This window comes from Lissotriton helveticus, chromosome 5_1 (genome assembly GCF_964261635.1).
Source record: "Lissotriton helveticus chromosome 5_1, aLisHel1.1, whole genome shotgun sequence".
Taxonomy (NCBI): Eukaryota; Metazoa; Chordata; class Amphibia; order Caudata; family Salamandridae; genus Lissotriton; species Lissotriton helveticus.
In genome coordinates this window covers 102,299,161-102,317,252 of record NC_136065.1, presented here as the reverse complement: position 1 = coordinate 102,317,252, position 18,092 = coordinate 102,299,161, and the positions used below count along the sequence as shown (strand labels likewise).

General features: G+C 45.8%; 1 protein-coding gene across 1 annotated transcript in view; it reads right to left on the bottom strand.

Moving 5' to 3' along the window:
- Positions 1 to 1,018: 1,018 nt before the first annotated feature.
- Positions 1,019 to 18,092, bottom strand: part of LOC144752989 (CD59A glycoprotein-like) — a 31,514-nt gene continuing 14,440 nt past the window's right edge. The window contains exons 2-3 of the mRNA XM_078640800.1: positions 7,121 to 7,219; positions 1,019 to 1,498 (exon numbers count right to left, since the gene is read on the bottom strand). Of these exons, the coding sequence (XP_078496926.1) occupies positions 1,383 to 1,498; positions 7,121 to 7,219 (215 nt within the window). The 3' untranslated portion in view covers positions 1,019 to 1,382. The remainder of the gene's footprint in view (positions 1,499 to 7,120; positions 7,220 to 18,092) is intronic.

Sequence of the window (18,092 nt, the reverse complement as noted above, 5' to 3'; positions counted from 1 at the left end):
ATGGCACTTTAAAAAATATATTTTGGGGTGCTTTTATAAATTGCACATGGCTACCATCAACTTGGTATCGACGGTAAGAGCATTTCCTAAATACCCAGTTTGCATTTAGAAAATGCTTTGTACATGTACTTGGGAAATCTCTAAATGCGAGTTCCTATTTAGGGAATCACAAAATGTGATCTCTACTGGGTAGAAATCACATCCTGTGATTCCCTAACTGCCTTAGTACATTGGAAAAGGCTGTTTTGCATTTCTTAATGGGTCTAAATTGTGATTCGGCCTGTTAAGAAAGAAAAACTGCTTTTGTAATCTGACCCTAAGTAAATAATTCAGTTTTTGCAATTTAAAAGTCCACCAGCCAAATATTACATTATTTCTGCTGGTTAGCCAGCAGCCAGATATATGCTAACGCAATAAAGCTTATTTGCTGTTTGCATGCCTGCTGCCCAAATTATACACAATCTCGGCTATTTTGCCATCACCCTAGTAAAGTGTGACGTTTCCTGGCTGCTGACAAATAATGCATAATGTTTGTTATTGAGCCATAGGCCGGGTGAATACTGAGTATCTTTGCTTTGTGCATGTCTGTCAGCCGAACAGTACATAATGTCTGTCAATTAGCCACAGGCCAGGTAAATAGTGAAGCCTCCTTTCTATTTGCACGGTTGCCAGGCGAACACTGCAGAAGCAAGGCTATTTAAACAGCAGCCGGGTACACAGCGAAGTTTCTCTACTATTTACAATGCCACCGGTACAGCACAGAATCTGTTCTATTTAACCAGCGACTGCGTGTATAGAAGAGAAAATTCACTATTTACCTGGTGACCTGCTAAATAGCTGCTTATTCCTTCCATAAAATAAGGACAGAAATGGTAAATTTCAGGAAAACAATCATTAAAGAAACTTAAAATATCTCTCATTAGGTACAAACTACACACATTTCAGTACTGCAATGCTCCCAGGCTGAATTGAAAGTAAATGCTAGAACTTTATTCATGATATAGCAAAACACCTCGGTATAGTGAAAGCATTCCCATAAAGCTTATATTTGTGCAGGTGGTGGTCACTAGCACTGATTTGTGGTGGTTGGAGTTTGTTTCAGCAACAGACTTTGACCAAAAGCAAGAAAGGAATTCATTGGAAAATAGTAACAAAAGAAGGAGCAGGAATGATAGAGAACCAGCAAGAGTGAGATTGAGTGACAGGTAATGTAGAGTGGTGGAAGAAGTGACATGAGGTGGAGTAAAGACGAATACGTCTTGGTATCCAACCACCCTGGCATTGAGCTACCCTGGCGTCAGGCTCCATGGAGACACTGTGGGCCATTGCTTGTTTTTATATTGGGCTCCTCCCACACTTTCTTGATTGACAGCCTTAATTTATTATTTTCCTGGGGATTTGTTGCAAACGTCGCTCTGGCAGCATCTGATGTCTTCATCTGGGCTTAATAACTTGTGGTTTTCACATTCTTCCATGGTGATGCAACGCGTGTGCTCCTCTGTGGATAAAACAACCTTGTTAGTTTTTGTCCTGTTCTTGCTTGGGTAGCATCATAAAAAAAGATTAAAGGAACTGTAGCCAAAAAGTAAAGGTTATGCTCTAGTACATGATGAGTGAAGAGAACTTAGTTGCTTCCCAGTTCATACTGCCTCCCCACGCAGCCAGATTAACTAAAACAAGGATTGTGGTTTAAGGTAACAAGTTACAGCTTGACTGTATTTATTTTTTGTGGTACATGTTTTATGAACTGAATCCACTCTATTGCAGCTGTGGCTCCCCCCTGTGGTTCTCCCTGCAGCCTCTGTGGTCTAAGCTGCTGACCCAGAGAAACCTCATAAGTTTCAGAAGCGAGCAATATTCAAAATCCGGATTTACCGATTCTAAAATACCGAATTTTACCGATTCGGTATTTTAGAATCGGAAAATGGGATGTAGGTAAAAATGTGTTAATTTTTACCGAACCGGTAAAATTTGGTATCAGTCAATCGCTATTTACCGATTCGGTCTTTTTTGGTGTCCTACATCTCAATTGCCCAATACCGGTTGGTAACGGCCGAAATCCGATATTTTTTGGCCTTTACCGACCGGTATTGGGCTACCTACATCTGGCCCTTAGTCTTAAACATTTCGATGACCATATTAGGTATTGGGTCTCATTTAGACCCGGAGGATGCCCCACAGGCACCTAGTTCATTGGGGGCTAGTGGCTTTATTTGCAGGGAGAGAGACCACCTCCAGATGTACAGATCCCTGCCAGACTGGCGAGGACTTGCATTTACGTGAGTTGGAGCTATTAACATAGTAAATTACAATACCTTTTTATTTTTGTTTTCGTTTTTAAAACCTAAATAAAAGGCATTGCCATTTACAATGCCAATAGCTTAAACTAGCGTAAATGCAAGACCTATTGCATTGCAAATGCTTGTTTTTTGGTAGACACGGGGTGATTAAGTGATTTGCCCAGAATCACAGGGAGCTGAGCCGAAGCCGAGGCTCAAACCTGGTTCCCCAGCTGCAAAGTTGGAAGGAAATTCTCAGAATGTCTAATTTCAAGCAGCTCTCTATTATTTTTTTTTTTTGCGGATTTATATAGCGCAAACTCGACCCGAAGGTATTGGAGCGCTTTACATGAGCACCAGTTACCTCCGGGTCGGGTGTGCGCTACTTATACCCGCACAAAAAATAGGGTCAATTTGAAACCAGTGAACAACTTACCAATAAGGTTTTACATTTTTTGACTAAACATGGAGATTTTTCTTTGCAGAAAGCAGCAGGGATTATTCTGACATGCAGGTTGGGATGAAACATGAGTCTCTAAAGAATAACAAGGGGGATTGTGTAATTATAAATTTAGGTACCTGAGTCTTTCTCACATAATATTGGCTTACAAACCTGACTAGGATCACAAAGAGAGTAAGATTGCAATGGTGCTGTCAGGCTATTTCTATAAACCTTTATTTGTTCTTGACCATGTGATGAGGTGACAAAAGTGTAAGCAAGCAAAAAATATGTAGAAAATTATTATTTATTATAACACAGGGTGCATGTCATGTCTTGCTGAATCACAGCTGACAGAGAACTGAACATTCTAAATGGTTCAAACTGAGGTGGCATGGTGACCAAAAGAATGATGGGTGGGAATAGTAACACAAATAATCATCGGTGGTTAGACACATTACAAACATTCCTCCATCACCTTTTGTGAGTTTCGTGTATCTCCCTAAGTGTCATGGGTATGCCCAGACGTGAGTTACATGCTCACTGTGTCACTTGGTTCAAGCTAGCCTGTCTGATGAAAGGTGGTACCCCAAAACCGGCCTCAGGATGTTTGTTTCCAGTTAAGGGAGGACCTGACTTGGCAGTTCGGGCTGGATTGTTCCCATGAGCAGCAGGGTCAAGACTGATTTGCATATGGCTGGGTGCAAACTGAGGTGGCAAAGTGAGCTAAAGAACAATGATGGATTCAACCCAGATCTCTGACTGGGGGTGAGTGTCTGAAATGTTTCAGTGCTCCAGCCGTCATCTCCTTGTGTTTGCTTTGTTCACTCTAAGTTGGCAGGGTATGCCCAGATATGGGTCCACTGCTCACTTTGCCATTGGATTCAAGCTAGCCTAGCTGATACCCTGAAAATGGTCCCAGGATGCTAGTTTCCGGTCCCGGTAAGACCTGGCTTGGCAGTTCCGACTGGACTGTTCCCATGAGGAACAGGGTCAAGACTGATTTCCATAAGGCTTGCTCTGAACTGGAGTGGTGAAGTGAGCTAAAGTACACTGATGGATTCAACCCAGATCTGTGATTGTGGGTGAGTGTTTGAAAGGTTTCAGCTCTCTGTCCATCATCTCTTTGTGTTTGCTTTGTGCGGCCTAGGTTGGCAGGGTATGCCTAGACGTGAGCCCCTTGCTTACTGTGTCACTGGATTCAAGTTAGCCTGGCTGATGAGGGGTGGTACCCCAAAACTGATCCCAGGATGTTTGTTTCTAGTTAAAGGAAGACCTCCCCTAGCAGTTCAGTCTGGACTGTTCCTATGAGAAGCAGGGTCGAGACTGACTTGCATATGGCTGGGTGGCGCAGTGAGAAAAAGAACAATGGGTTGGGATGCTACCCATAGCGATTACCAGTGACTGGATAATATATAACCATTCCTACAATCAGCTTTTGTGTGTTTCATTCTAAATGAGCTTCACCTAAGATAAGGGAGGGGGAAGGGGATAGGAAGGTAGGTGCCATTCAGGTAAATGACAACACATCTCCTCTTTATACAAGGGATAAATAATTGAAAATACAGGAGCAGGTAGATACAAACACCTCTAACTGCAATAAGGAAGACAAAATTATAGAGAAAGTTTTACATTTGACAATATGATAAGATAATGAGAGAAGATATGGAACACTTTTTGAATACCGAAAGTCGTAAAGTTAGGATGTTTTTCAGTTTAGGAGTAATAAAGTTAGGAATCCTAACTTTACTACTCCTAAATGCCTTTTGTGAATACCAAAAGTTGTAACGTTAGGATTTTGTCTCAGATTACTTTTGTGAATCGGGCCCATAGACTTCAGGTCTAAGTTTACCTTTGTGAATTGGACCCTTAGACCTGAAGTCTAAGTTTACACCTCAAATCTAAGTTTACCTTTTTCAATCGGGCCCTACGTGTCTATGTTGGGTAATTTGCTAACATGATTAAAGTGTAGACAGCTATTAATAATTTTAAAGTGCTGTTAATTGCAACTTTTATGAATCTATTTAAAATGTATGCCTTGAAGTATTCTTCAACAAAAAAACAAAAGTTACCTGGGACCAACAAGAAGGAGGATTGTAAAAGAACTACCTATTTGGAAACAGCCGTCAACTATTATAATTATTGCTCAGATGGTATTATATTTTCTGCTACTCTGGTCTTCTGAGACTGATCAATGGTTGTTGTACCTCAGGAATAACAACACAATACATGGAACTGTTTATCTGTGTTTTATGTGTGTCCCTACTTTGTATTGGTACAAAAGGGGTGGTGATGGACGGAGCATCTGAACCAATCAAACACTCACACCCAGTCAACAGATCTGAGTTTAATCCATCAGCGTTCTTTAGCCCACTCTGCCACCCCAGTTCAGACATGGCCATATGCAAATCAGTCTGACCCTGTGCCTCATAGGAAAATGCCAGCCCGAACTGCCAAGCCATGCCTTCCCTGGACCGGAACCAAGCTTCCTAGGACCAGTTTCTGGCATTACAGCCGTCTTCAGCCAGGCTTGCTTGAATCCAGTGGCAAAGTGAGCAAGGGACTCATGTCTGAGCATACCCTGCCAACTTAGGGCGAACAAAGCGGTACAAAATGGGGTGTGATGGACGGAGCATCTAAATCAATCAAACACTCACACCCAGTCAACAGATCTGGGTTTAATCCATCACCGTTCTTTAGCCCACTCTGCCACCCCAGTTCAGACATGGCCATAAGCAAATCAGTCTGACCCTGTGCCTCACGGGAACAGTCCAGCCCGAACTGCCAAGCCATGGACCGAAACCAAGACTAGGTGTGAGTGTTTGATTGGTTCAGATGCTCCGTCCATCACCGGGTCAGACTGGTGTACCTACATTGTATTGTACACGAGGCACACCAGTGTCTCCAGTGATGGCTCGAGATGGAGAGTACCACCAAAATAAATATTTTGTCTGTTTGTGGATGAGTTTGTTTAACTTAGGGATCTTAGTCCTGAGAAAGGCCACTGACCCTTTAAGGGCCATAAAGAACGGCTGAAATCAGTCGGGACGAGGGAGTTTTTATAATCCCTTGAGTCCCAATTTAATGTTTTTAATATCCCACAGTGAATTTCCTATAATAACAGGAATTAGAAGGGCTTCAACATTAAGTATTTCTATCTCTTTTTCACATAGATCTAATACCTCTTCATCAGTGAGTTTACCATGACCTCTAAAGTGCTTGGAAAATGTCTTGATGACCCCATTCACTTCCCTAATATACTGTCAGACAGTTGCGATGGCCATTTGATGAAGCGTGAAACCTGGCTAGGTGTGTGAGGGTCAGTCTAAATAAAATTAATAACATCTAAGGCTCCTTCCTCATCTCTCCCTTTTTCTGTTGTTTGATCCTGAAGGTCTTCTTCTTCATGAAGACCATAGACAGTGAGAGAAGAGAGAGAGACAGAGAGAGAAAGAGAGAGAAAAAAAGGACAAGACTAAGTCCACGAGTAAAGGCTGATCAGAAGACAAGAGAGAATACCCATTTGAAACCAGGAGCAGTCTCTTCTCTATCTCAATTCCCTGTCCCCTTGATTCTTGTTGATTGCTCCAGTATAATTGCTTGGAGTAATCTACATGGTTGGAGGAGGCAGTGGCACCGGGTGGTAGGGTCAATCTGCTTCTCTGGAACTTCTGGTACCTGAGTCTGAGCAATCTACCAAAGGTACGGAGGACTCAAGGTCAGTTTTTGAAGGTCTTTGAGCCCCATCGGCCATTACACTCTTCAGTCCCTGCCCAGCCACTAAAAACAACTCTTTGCCCTGCTGCTATGTTGATTGTAATTAAACTTACACTATCAATAGGGTGAGACCTCACAAGACTCCTTGTCCCCAGTCAGCATCACTGGACTGTCAGGATGTATAAAACACAGACTGGATCTGCCTATCATACATGGGAAGGACTTGTGTCTATTCAATGTTCAAGAAGTTTGAAAAGAGAGTGGAATGACACAGCATAGATGGGGGGACACCAGTGCCAGGAAAACAGTGATGGCCCAGTAGATGTACAGGAGGGCTCAAATGTAGATCAATATCACCACACTGGACTGGACTCCACTAGAGAGACTGCAAAGGGATCTGGGATAAAGCAAAGCTGTCCCCTAAAGTGGACAATGAACAGTCACCAGCCAGCTAAAGAGGGAGTCTAAAAATAAAAGGCAGAAATTGAGAACTCATAGGTCATTCAACACCAATGACAGGCCACCTGAGCGCCTAGAAAGTAAATAATGATTATGTAATAAACAAATAACCCATTTCTCTTACAGACCAAACGTACTGTACTCTTTATTTGTGTGTGGGGGCAATGTCACAGTCATACCACAAAGGAAATAAAATATTGTGTATCTAAATGTTTATTTTACTCACCGAAACCCTTGAAAGTTTGTAAGCAGTCCACGCATTTGAGACTCATTTCTGTGCCTTTTGGGGGAACAAAGTAGCATTTGTAGGTTTTTAAGGCTTCACCTGAAAGAAAACAAGAGAGTTGAAGAGCTGGAGGAGGGGAGAGGAGAAGAGAAGAGAAGAGGAGAGGAGAGGGAGAGGGATTGGGAGGGAGAGGAGGGGAGAGGAGAGGAGAGGCGAGGCAGAGATTGACAGTGGGTCATGAAAAACAGGCCACGAGGCATAAATGAAGGTATGTAGATGATGATTGTGAACCTTGGAGCTATATGAGCAAAGCATAAGAACCTGCAATAAGTTTAGGATGGAGCATGAGTGCAGTTTTTCAGCACGTGTCTATATGATCATATTCCACACCTCTTTCCTTAAGTTTCCTTTGATTTGGGGCCAAAGCAGCTGTGTTGAAAGCTGGAGTGGGATGCAGACGCATGAGGAAGGCGCTGCTTCCCTCACTATTCAATGTCAAAATGAGTTCCTCAGTGCTGCTGACCATAGCCTCACCTGGTGGAACTTCCAGGATGTTTATTATTTCAAAAGTTTTTATTGAAAAACAAGATTTTACAAGTATAATACAATACAGTACAGTCGTGTTGCGGGGGAATATACATATGATCTCAGGGCCTTGTTGTATGTAGTTACATTTGGCGATGTTTGTTGATCTTTGTGGCCGGTGTTGCGTATGCCCCTAAATTCCCTTGGCTGAGAGAGAAAGAAGAAAGAAGAGAAGCTGGAGGGGGATGGGGGGTGTTGAGCACTGGCGCTTGTTGGTCTGAGGGGGTTTGTAGGTCTAAGGGGGTTTGTATGCTCCTAGGTAAGAGTCTAAGGCTGCCCACATTCCCCCTCTAGCTGTATGGTTCGCTGAGTGTTTCGCGGTGATGTTGTCGGCGCCTCTCAGGAAGGTTACCCAGTTAAACCATCTCTTGAATGTTGCTTTGCTGGTGTTCTTCCAGTTCGCTAGTATTGTCTTAACGGCCGCTGTGAGTAGAAGGTCCACTAGTTCCCTGTCTCCCCTGCATTCTAGGTCTGAGGCTAAAAAAGCTGTGGCGATTCCTGCTAGACCTTGTTGAATGCTCCCCCTACTATCGTGTTGATGAAGTTATACACTTTGCTCCAAAAGTTCTTGACTTTAGGGCATTCGTAGATGATGTGGGTCAGGTCTCCTTTCTCTTTATGGCAGTTCCAACATATGTCGGATTCTGTGGCGCCTGCTGCTGCTAGTCGGGCTGGCGTCCAGAACATTCTGTGCAGTAGCCAGAACTTTGTATGCGCTAGTTATGGGGATACTTTGTTCTTGGAGGCTGATACCCAGAGCTTGCATTTCTCATCCTCGCTAAATGTTCTGTTGTGTTTAGTTTCCCAGAATGCCATGGTTTTGGTGTTTAGTGTCGACGTGCGTGGGCATATGAGTTTGTATATATGGGCGGTTTGGTGACCTAGCCTATTTAGGTTCCGCACGTATTCTATGATGGAGGAAATCCCTTTGGAGAGGTTTGCTTTAGCAATGGCAGCTTTGATCTTAAGAAATTCGTAGAATTCAATATTGGGTAGGTTGAGGGACTGTTTCAGCGTCTCAAATGTGAGCGGAGTGTCCACTTTTTCCAATTGGGCAGGAGTTGTGATCCCTCTCTCATACCACTCTTTGTTTGCCAGTGTTTTGCCCCTATAGGTTATTCTTGCGTTGTGCCAGATCGATTCCCATTTTGACCTTTTGATGCTGCTTTCCATTTCTTTGTCTACTCTCAGGAGTGCTATTCTAGTGTTTTTGAACAAGGCGTTGTTAGCCTCTGGGTGCTTGTTTGCTGTGAGTAGCGCTACTGGGTTGCCCCCCCCCAGGATGTCTCTCTCTAAATCGAGCCTGACTGGTGTATATTCTGGAGTGGGGACAATCCAGTGTAAACCTTGTTTTGCCAGACATGCTGTTTGGAAGGCCCTGTAGTTCGTCATATTCAGCCCCCCCAGTTATTTCCGTAGTCTAAGTATTTGCAGGCTTATTCTGGCTTTTTTTCCGCTCCACAAGAATTTGTTGATGTTTTATCGAGTTTTTTGTGAAAATCATCGGTCAGTGTTAGTGGGAGCATGCTAAGCATGTAATTCAGCATGGGAGTGATCATCATCTTGATGGCCTCTACCCTTCCCCACCAGCTAATGAGTTTTGGACTCCACGACTCCAGTTTGGTTTTAATTTTTTTGAGGGTCGCTTCCTCATTGCGATCGAGAGTGGACCGTAGGTCTCTGCCAAATAGTAGGCCGAGGTATTTAAGGGGTTTCTTTTGCCACGTTAGCCCCGATGTGCCCAGGACTGTACTGGTTGTGTGGCAGTTCATGGGTTTGCACTCAGACTTGTCCCTGTTTAGCTTGTAGCCTGAAACTAGGGCGTATTCTTCTATTGTTTGCATTAGCGCCTCTATTGAGGTGTCTGGGTTGTTGGTTGTGATCAGAATGTCATCCGCATAGGCTGCTAATTTAACAGTGTTGTCCCTGATTTGAACGCCCGTTATCTGCGGGTTGTTCCTGATCGTGAATAGGAGTGGTTCCAGAGCTAGTAGGAATAGGCCGGGGGATAGCGGGCAGCCCTGCCTCGTTCCTCTCTCTAGGGTGAAAATTTCTGATGTTCCCCCGTTAACTACTACTCGGGCTTTGGGGCTGTTGTATAGTGACATCACCATACTTCGGTATTTGGCTCCTAGTCCAAATTTGTCCATGCACAGGTCTAAGAAGGGCCATGAAACCCTGTCAAAAGCATTTTCCGCGTCTAGCGCGATCATGACTGCCTTTTCTTGGCTGTGTGGTGTATGAGATGGCATAGGAGTCTGGTATTGTCTTGAGAGAGCCTATGTTTGAGATATCCTACCTGTGACTTATGGATGAGGTGGGGCAGGACCACGTTTAGCCGTGCTGCCATTATTTTGGCGTATATTTTGCAGTCAACATTTATGAGAGATATCGGGCGGTAGTTTTATGGGAACTGTGGGTCCTTCTCTTCTTTGGGAATGACGATGATATTAGCCTCGGCCATTGAAGCAGTCATTCAGCCTTTCTCCGTACAGAGCTTGAACACCTCGACCATGGTGTCCTTCAGTTGGTGTAGGAATTGTTTATAGAAAGCGGCCGTGTACCCCTCTGGGCCGGGGGCCTTAGTTGGTTTGAGGGAGATTATCGCCATTTCTACCTCTGCCCCCGTTATCACTCCTTCTAATGACTCTCTTTGCTGGTCCGTGAGCCTGGGGAGTTTGAGTTTGTCTAGTAGACTTGCGCCTCCGTCTATTGCTAGGCCCTTGTCTACTGTGTATAACTCCTTGTAGAACTCTTTGAATATCTCTAGGATCTGTTTGTTGGATGTGTGCATCTTGCCTGTCTTGTCTGTTAGTGCTGCTATGTGGTGTTGTCTTTGCTTTGCTTTTAGGTATCCCACTAGAGCCTTCCCTGCTTTGTTTGCTGAGCACAGGTTTATGGATTTGTATTTATTGATCCACGTGCCTGCTCATTCACTCAGGATTCTATTGAGCTCGTACTTCTTTCTGGTTAGCTCGGTGAGGGTATTTTTGTCAGAGAGGTTTGCACAGTGGCCCCTTTCTAGGTCTCCGATCTGATTTTCTAGCACTGTTATTGTTTTATTCCTATTTTTGTTCATTCTGGATTTGATATTTAGTATTTTGCCTCTTATTGTCGCTTTCAGCTCTTCCCATAGGGTGCCTTTGTCTGTCTCTCCGTTGTCATTGAAATGAGGTATTCTTTAATTGCCTCCCCTATTTCTGCTATGTTGGCTGGGTTCTCTAGGATGTCACTGTTTAGTCGCCAGCTGCAGCTGGGCTTCTCGTTGTGTTTGCCGCTGATCGTGAGGGTGATGTGAGCATGGTCGGAGATTGTGATTGGCCTAATTTCCGTCGTGTCGGTGAGGTGTGTGTGACTGGCCGACATGAAGATGTAGTCTATTCTACTGTATGAGTTGTGTGGGTGTGAGTAGAAGGTGTATTCTCTTTCGTCTGGGTGTTGGAGTCTCCATGGGTCTGCCACCTCTAGTTTGGCACAGAGGTTTTTGAGGGTGCTTTGTTCCTGCGGTCCGTGGCTAGTTCTCTGTGGGTGTCTGTCTATGGCGTTATGTATGGTTTGGTTCATGTCACCCGCTAGGATCAGTAGCTCACCCTGGGGAATGTTGTGCAGTTCGTTCTCCACCCCCTCCCAGAAGGCTTTGTCTGCCGAGTTTGGGCCATAGATGTTGGCTATATGAACCGACTCTTCACCTCTTTTTAGGCTCGTGATTAGCACCCTCCCTTCCGTGTCTGCATGGTATTTGTGTATTGCAAGCTTGGATTTTTTCCTTACGATTGTTATGACCCCTCCTTTCTTGTGCACTGCCGGTGAGCATACTACCTCTCCTATCCATTTAGCTTTGAGGCGTTGCGTGTCCTCCGTAGAGACCTTGGTCTCTTGGAGGACGTATTTGTCCCCTTTGAGTCTCGCTAGGTAGTCCAGCGTTTTCCAGCGCTTTATAGGATGGTTGAGGCCCTTAACATTGAGGGACACCACTTTAATGTCTGAGACTGATTGTGTTTGCGATTGTGTGGTCATGGTGGTTTGTCTCCATCGCTGGCTCTGATGGCGTGTGTGTCTACGTGCTGCCCTCTGTGCTGTTGTGCTTGGCCTGGTGCTTTGTTTGTTTCCCCCCCCTGAGAGATAGACTGGGAGTAGAAAAAGGTAAGAATAGAAAGAAAGTGAAGATAATACTGCGTATCTAGCTGTACTGTGCGGCTCCCCACCCCCTTTCCAACCCCCCGCCCGTCCCCCCACCCCCCCCGTCATCGTGCTGTGTGCGTGCGACAGCAAGGGTCCTCCCTCCCTCCATCATCCCTGAGTTCCTCATTCTTCCTGCCCCTCTTCTGTAAACATATTATATTACCCCTGGACGGCAAAGGATATGCGGCTCGTCTAGCATCTTCATGAGGTGCAGTCTTGCTTGAGTGTCTCATAGCTTCTGGTGCCACTTGCGCTGTAGTTGCTTGATTGTGCGTTATGATTTAGTGTCAATGTTCTTGAGTCGCTTCCGTCGCTTCCGCGCCTGTTGTCGTGAGGTAGCTTCTTAGTGTCTTGAGGTAGATCTGTTGTGCGAGGTAGAATGTTTTGTATGTCCTTAGGTAGTGTCTCTGCTAAAGTCCTCCATCTGCTCCACCTTCGGAGCCATCCGATGATGCTCTTCTTTTTGCAGCTCCTGGGCTTTGCTCTTCCATTTGTTTTGGGACAGGGCCTTGTAGGTACCTCCGCAGCTCTGTTGGTTCATCGAAAATCCGTGTTCCATTCTTGTCCGTGACTCTCATTCTGGCGGGTCCTGCAAAGGTGAAAGTTATATTCGCTTTCCTGAGTCTGTCTCTGAGCGCCAGGTACCCTTTCCTTGTCTCTACCGTTAACTTGGAGAAGTCCTGTGTTATGAGGATCTTTTGACCATTCCATTTTACGTTTTGGCTATTCCTGGCGAAGGCGAAAATGGCTTCCGTGTGGTTCGCCCGCAGTGGCTTGCATATGATCGCCCTCGAGCCCTTTCCCAGCGGTAGTTTTGTTGCTGGCACTCTGTACGCTTTGTCCACCTCGAAGGGCCTGTCGAATTTTAAGCCAGTTAGTTTGGGTAGTAGGTCTTCCAGTAGGGCCGCGCAAGAGCCCGATGCGTCTTCCTCGCCTTCTGGCACCCCCAGGAGCCGGATGTTCCCCTTTCTGCTCCTGTCGTCCTGGTCTGCCAGCATCTTCTGTAGGTCGCTTGTTGTTTTAACCACGTAGTGCAGGTCTTTATTGGTTTTGGAGGTATTGTCTTCTAGGTCACTTATCCTTTCCTCGGCCCCGTCGATTCTGCCGTTCATTTTGCTCTGATCGGCTCTTATGGCTGTGAGTTCCATTTGCATATTGTCTATAGTTTTTTTTGTGGCTTTCGCTAGCTCATTGCCTTCATTTATCTTCTTGAGGAGTGTGACTAGAGTTATTTCATTTGTGGGGTGGTTTTTCATCTTCGATGGGGATTCGGTAGTGTCCTTCCTTACTTTCTTGTTTTCATTGGTTGTTTTGTCCTCTCCTCCTGCCATTTTGTCGAAGCCTCTTCTCACTAGATGTGTGCTAAATCTGTCGTCTTTCTGTTGATTGGCTGGGTGTGATCTGTTGGGGATAACACTTGCGGTGTCTTTGGTTTCGGGTGTGCTCTCTAGCCTGAATCTGCTTGGCCACCTTATTGTCCTTGTCCTGGTCTTGGCGGAAGCCAGCTCTTTTGTTGGCCGTTACCCTAGTTTCTAGGTATGCTAGAGCTCGGTTGCTGCCCACGCTCTCCTGTTGTCTGCTGGCTGTGGTTTCAGTGCTCGGTTCTGCCTGCAGCGAACGCTTGCATCTGTGTCTCTCACTTGCTGTGTTGGGATTACCCCTCTGGTTCTATCCCGTGCGTGTTTGCGGGTGCATCCGGTGCCTGCGGTGGTACGCTGCCTTGACCGAGGGCGTCTCCAGAGGCCCTGATTAGTTCCTGTTTGCCGTCGCTGTTGGCTGGATAGTCATACCTGGAGGATTGGTGTTGCTAAGGGCTGGTTTCGAGGTTAGGTCTGTGTCCTTATTATTCGGTATGCTAGTTGCCCGTATTCGACCAGCCTCTCGCTTAACTTCGCCCCAGCGCGTCCTTCTGTGTGCCTCCCGCCTCAGGGTTTGTCTGTCTGCACCCCCAGTGTCGTGGGGTGTTAGCGTTGTCCTTATTTATCGCTGCCTCGCCTTGACACAAAATGGCTGCCCCCAGTGTTGCTTTTAGTTTCTGCTTCTGCGGTGTGTTTACCGCTGTTAGGCTTCTGTGGGGGTTGCTTCGCTGACCGGCATTCGTGATTCCTCTTCAAACGAGCAGCCACAGCAGGTAGCTACTGGTTGCTCCCTCTCTGCCTTTTCTCATTTTCGGAGCGTGTGGCTTTTATTCATTCGCTGTTTTGCTTGCCGCCATCTTGTGTTACTCTGGCAGGCTCCGCTGCCTCACAAATGCCTTCTTGCTCCCTCTCCTTCTGCGGGTCAGCGAAGTCTACCTTATGTACCTCCCGCCTCAGGGTTTAGCCCGTTGTTTCCCCAGTGTCATGGAGTGCCTCTTCTTCGGTGTTTGTCTTTATCTGCCGCTGACTCGCCTTGACTCAAGATGGCCGCCCCCAGGGTCGCTTTTACTTTCGCTTCCCTCGGTTTTAACCTTCTACTAGATAACAATCCCAGTGCTTTATTTTTAACTGAAACGTGGCTGCACGAAAGTGCGGGTCCTGACATAGCCACTGCCCTCCCCCTAACTATGCCATAGTTAGGAAAGATCGCAAGGGTCAAGTGGGCGGGGGAATTGCTATTATATTCAATAGAGAACTTACATGCACGCTTGAACCCGTCAATATCCCTGACTGTGAAGCGGCTTTTTTCAAATTAACTCTTACCCCCAACTTTACAGTCTCCGGCATCCTAATATACAGACCTCCTGGGAATGCCAGTACATGGGCAGCAAGCCTGGCTAACTACATCACACCTTTTCATCTCTCCTCTAAAAACTTCTCCCTTCTGGGAGATCTAAATCTGCATTTTGACGACCCCGCTAGTGTGACATGCAATAATTTACTGGATGATCTAGTAGCATTGAACTTAACGCTACTTAACTCTGGGCCTACTCACCGGGCAGGACACTTGTTGGACCCTATTTTTTCCAACATTCCGGAACTGAAATGGCTTAACACGACCCCCACTGCCTGGTCAGACCATCACCTTGTTCAATTCTGCCTAAAACTGCTATTACCCTCTCAACCTAACAAATCCTGCCCTATATCCTCCATGAGAAACTGGAAGTTGCTGGATATGGAAAAACTCAACAAAATGCTATCTATGAATCCCCCGGCCCCTGGCCCTGACATGGAAAGTATCGCCACATCCACACATTCATGGCTTGAAAAGGCCGGCGAAAACTGCCTCCCTCTTTCTCGGCTAAAAAGTAACACCCACCGTCCCCCAGCCCCGTGGTTCAATGAGAACCTGAAGATCGAAAAATCAAAATGTAAATCTCTAGAAAGAAAGTGGCGCAAGGACTATGCCCACGACAAAAAAGTGGCATACCACAAAGCCAGAAATGAGTATCATTCTGCATGTGCTAAGGCGTGTGCCCTTTACGTGGCAAATACCATTGACACTGCGCCAAACAAGGCAAGAACGCTGTTTAATACAGTCAAAGACCTTGCAGGCGCAAACACGGCTGCTACAGCTCGCCCTTTGGATAGGAAACAATGCCAAGACCTTGCGTCTTTTTTTAGTGACAAAATTGAAAAAATTATTTCCGATATCCCCAGAAACACCCCTGCACATGATCCTAGTGAGGAAATGCCCTCGTGGTCAACGAACTTTAACACCCTTGATCACTGGCCTCACATCACCCTGGAATCATTGAAATCTACCCTCAAAACCGTCAAATCTGGTTCCCCCTGTGACCCATTACCCGCCACTGTTTTCAGACAACTGGATGACCCAGCCTTGACCATCATTGCTGAAACTCTTAACTCTTCTCTCCAGCTCTCCTCAGTTCCATCACTCTGGAAACATGCGATGGTATGCCCGCTCTTGAAAAAACCCTCAGCAGACCCTGAATTACCTGCAAGCTACCGACCCATATCACTCCTCCCCTTTTTTTCAAAATTACTTGAAAGACACATCCACTCCGCCCTCACTCTCTTCACCGAAGCTAATTCACTCCTCCATCCATCACAGTCGGGTTTCAGAGCGGGTTTCTCCACCGAAACAGCTCTGCTGGGAGTAACCGAAACCATCAGGAAACTCCTAGATGATGGCCAGACAGTCGCACTCATTTTGCTTGATTTGAGTGCGGCATTTGATACCATCTCTCACACCAAACTCCTGGCCACTCTTGGGAGAAATGGTATACAGGGTAAAGCACTCAAATGGATTGAGTCTTTTTTGTCCCAGAGAACTTTTCAGATTTCATCCCCCATCGCTTGTTCGGACACGATTAGAACTCCGCATGGTGTACCCCAGGGCTCCATTCTGAGCCCTTTGTTTTTTAATCTCTATCTCAGACCCCTGGCTGATTTAGCTGACAGGGCGGGACTCACTCTGAGGACATATGCAGACGACTCTCAAATCGTCTTCTCACTGTCAGAGTCTAAGCCTACGGCCCCGTCCACCCTTAAACAAGGGCTTCAAAAAATCTTCAGCTGGATGTCTACTAACCAGCTGAAACTAAACGGTGATAAAACCGAAATCCTCCTCCTGGAAAAAAACAAACACCTATGGAACGCCTCCCATTGGCCTTCTGAGCTAGGCAGTATCCCCACCCCTGCCACCCACGTAAGAAATCTGGGGGTCATCATCGATAATACCCTCTCGATGAAACTTCAAGCAAACAAAGTGGTTTGTCTCTGTTTCACCATCTTGAAATGGTTGAGAAAGATCCTCTGGATGCTGCCCCTTGCAATGCAAAAGACCGTAGTCAATGCACTCATTACATCACGGCTTGACTACGGCAATATCCTTTATCTGGGCTCGAATCAAGCAGTCATTAAACGTTTACAACTTGTCCAAAACTCGGCTGCAAGATTACTTTGTAAAATTCCAAAAACTGCTAGTGTGTCGAAACATCTGAATGACCTACATTGGCTCAGGGTAGAAAACCGCATCAGGTTCAAAGCCCTGGGCTACATGTTTAGGATCAAATCCGGCACCGCACCAAAGTATCTTTTATCCCTAGCGACCCCCTACACCCCGGGAAGAGAACTGCGTTCTCTGACCGCAGCAAATTTTTCGACCCCGAGATTCAAATTGGCAAGAATAGGAGGTAGATCCTTCTCTGTACTAGGGCCTTCCTTGTGGAACAAACTCCCCCCCTATATTCGCAAGGAAGAAAACTACGCCAGTTTCAGAAAGAATATAAAGACCTGGCTCTTCCAGAAATAAGTATAAATGCTTTACCGTTACCTCCGTTCATAGAAGAATCATCGGCGCCGGGAAACCCTTTTTGGGTAGCTGTGCACCATACAAATGTAAAAAATAAATAAATAAAATAAATAAAACTTGTCTTTGCTGCCGAATTTGAAGGAGATGCTTCCCTCAGTGTGTCCTAGTCTGAAATCTAGCCCATAGGACTCCCAGCTGCGACAGATATCCTACATGCTCCGAAAGAAAGGGTGTACAAGTATATACACATAACCATACTACTAGGAAAATCAGTAAGTACATCAAATTGGACTTTAAATAGTTATCAAACCTCACGTTTTTTCTCGCTCATGAGCACATAACTTTTAGTACAGTTCTTATTCTCTACATATAAAAGAGAAAACTTAATTTTTTGCCTATAGCTAAATAAGGTTTTTCCTTTAGATATATTTGTTTCCAACGGTTCGAAAGGCATCTCGGTTTGTTTATATACATAAACACCTTTTTGACAGACACTGTACAAAAAACATAACTCTATCAAATAAAAGGCACACAAATGACCGTGCAGCGTTTTGGTGCCTGCAACCTGTGTCGCCCCTTTTTAAGTTGTTGTCAACTACGTTATGTTTTTCAGAAGTGCTTTCTCTACCGAGCACAGGTTACCCTCGTGGTTTGTTACAAATGAACCAGCCTTGTGAAATGTTGGATAGGGTCAGCACAAACTCATGTTTTATGCCGCCCTCCCCCTTTTGCCGCCCTAGGCAAGTGCCTAGTCCTGCCTAATGGTAGAAACGGCCCTGGCTGCCCCCTCAGCCTTTCTGCTCTCCCCTCCTCCGCCTCCTCTTCCTCCCAGTGCCCCCACTCACTCACAGTCTGCTCTGTTCCTCTGCTGCCCCCTCAGCCTTTCTGCTCTCCCCTCCTCCGCCTCCTCTTCCTCCCAGTGCCCCCACTCACTCACAGTCTGCTCTGTTCCTCTGCTGCCCCCTCAGCCTTTCTGCTCTCCCCTCCTCCGCCTCCTCTTCCTCCCAGC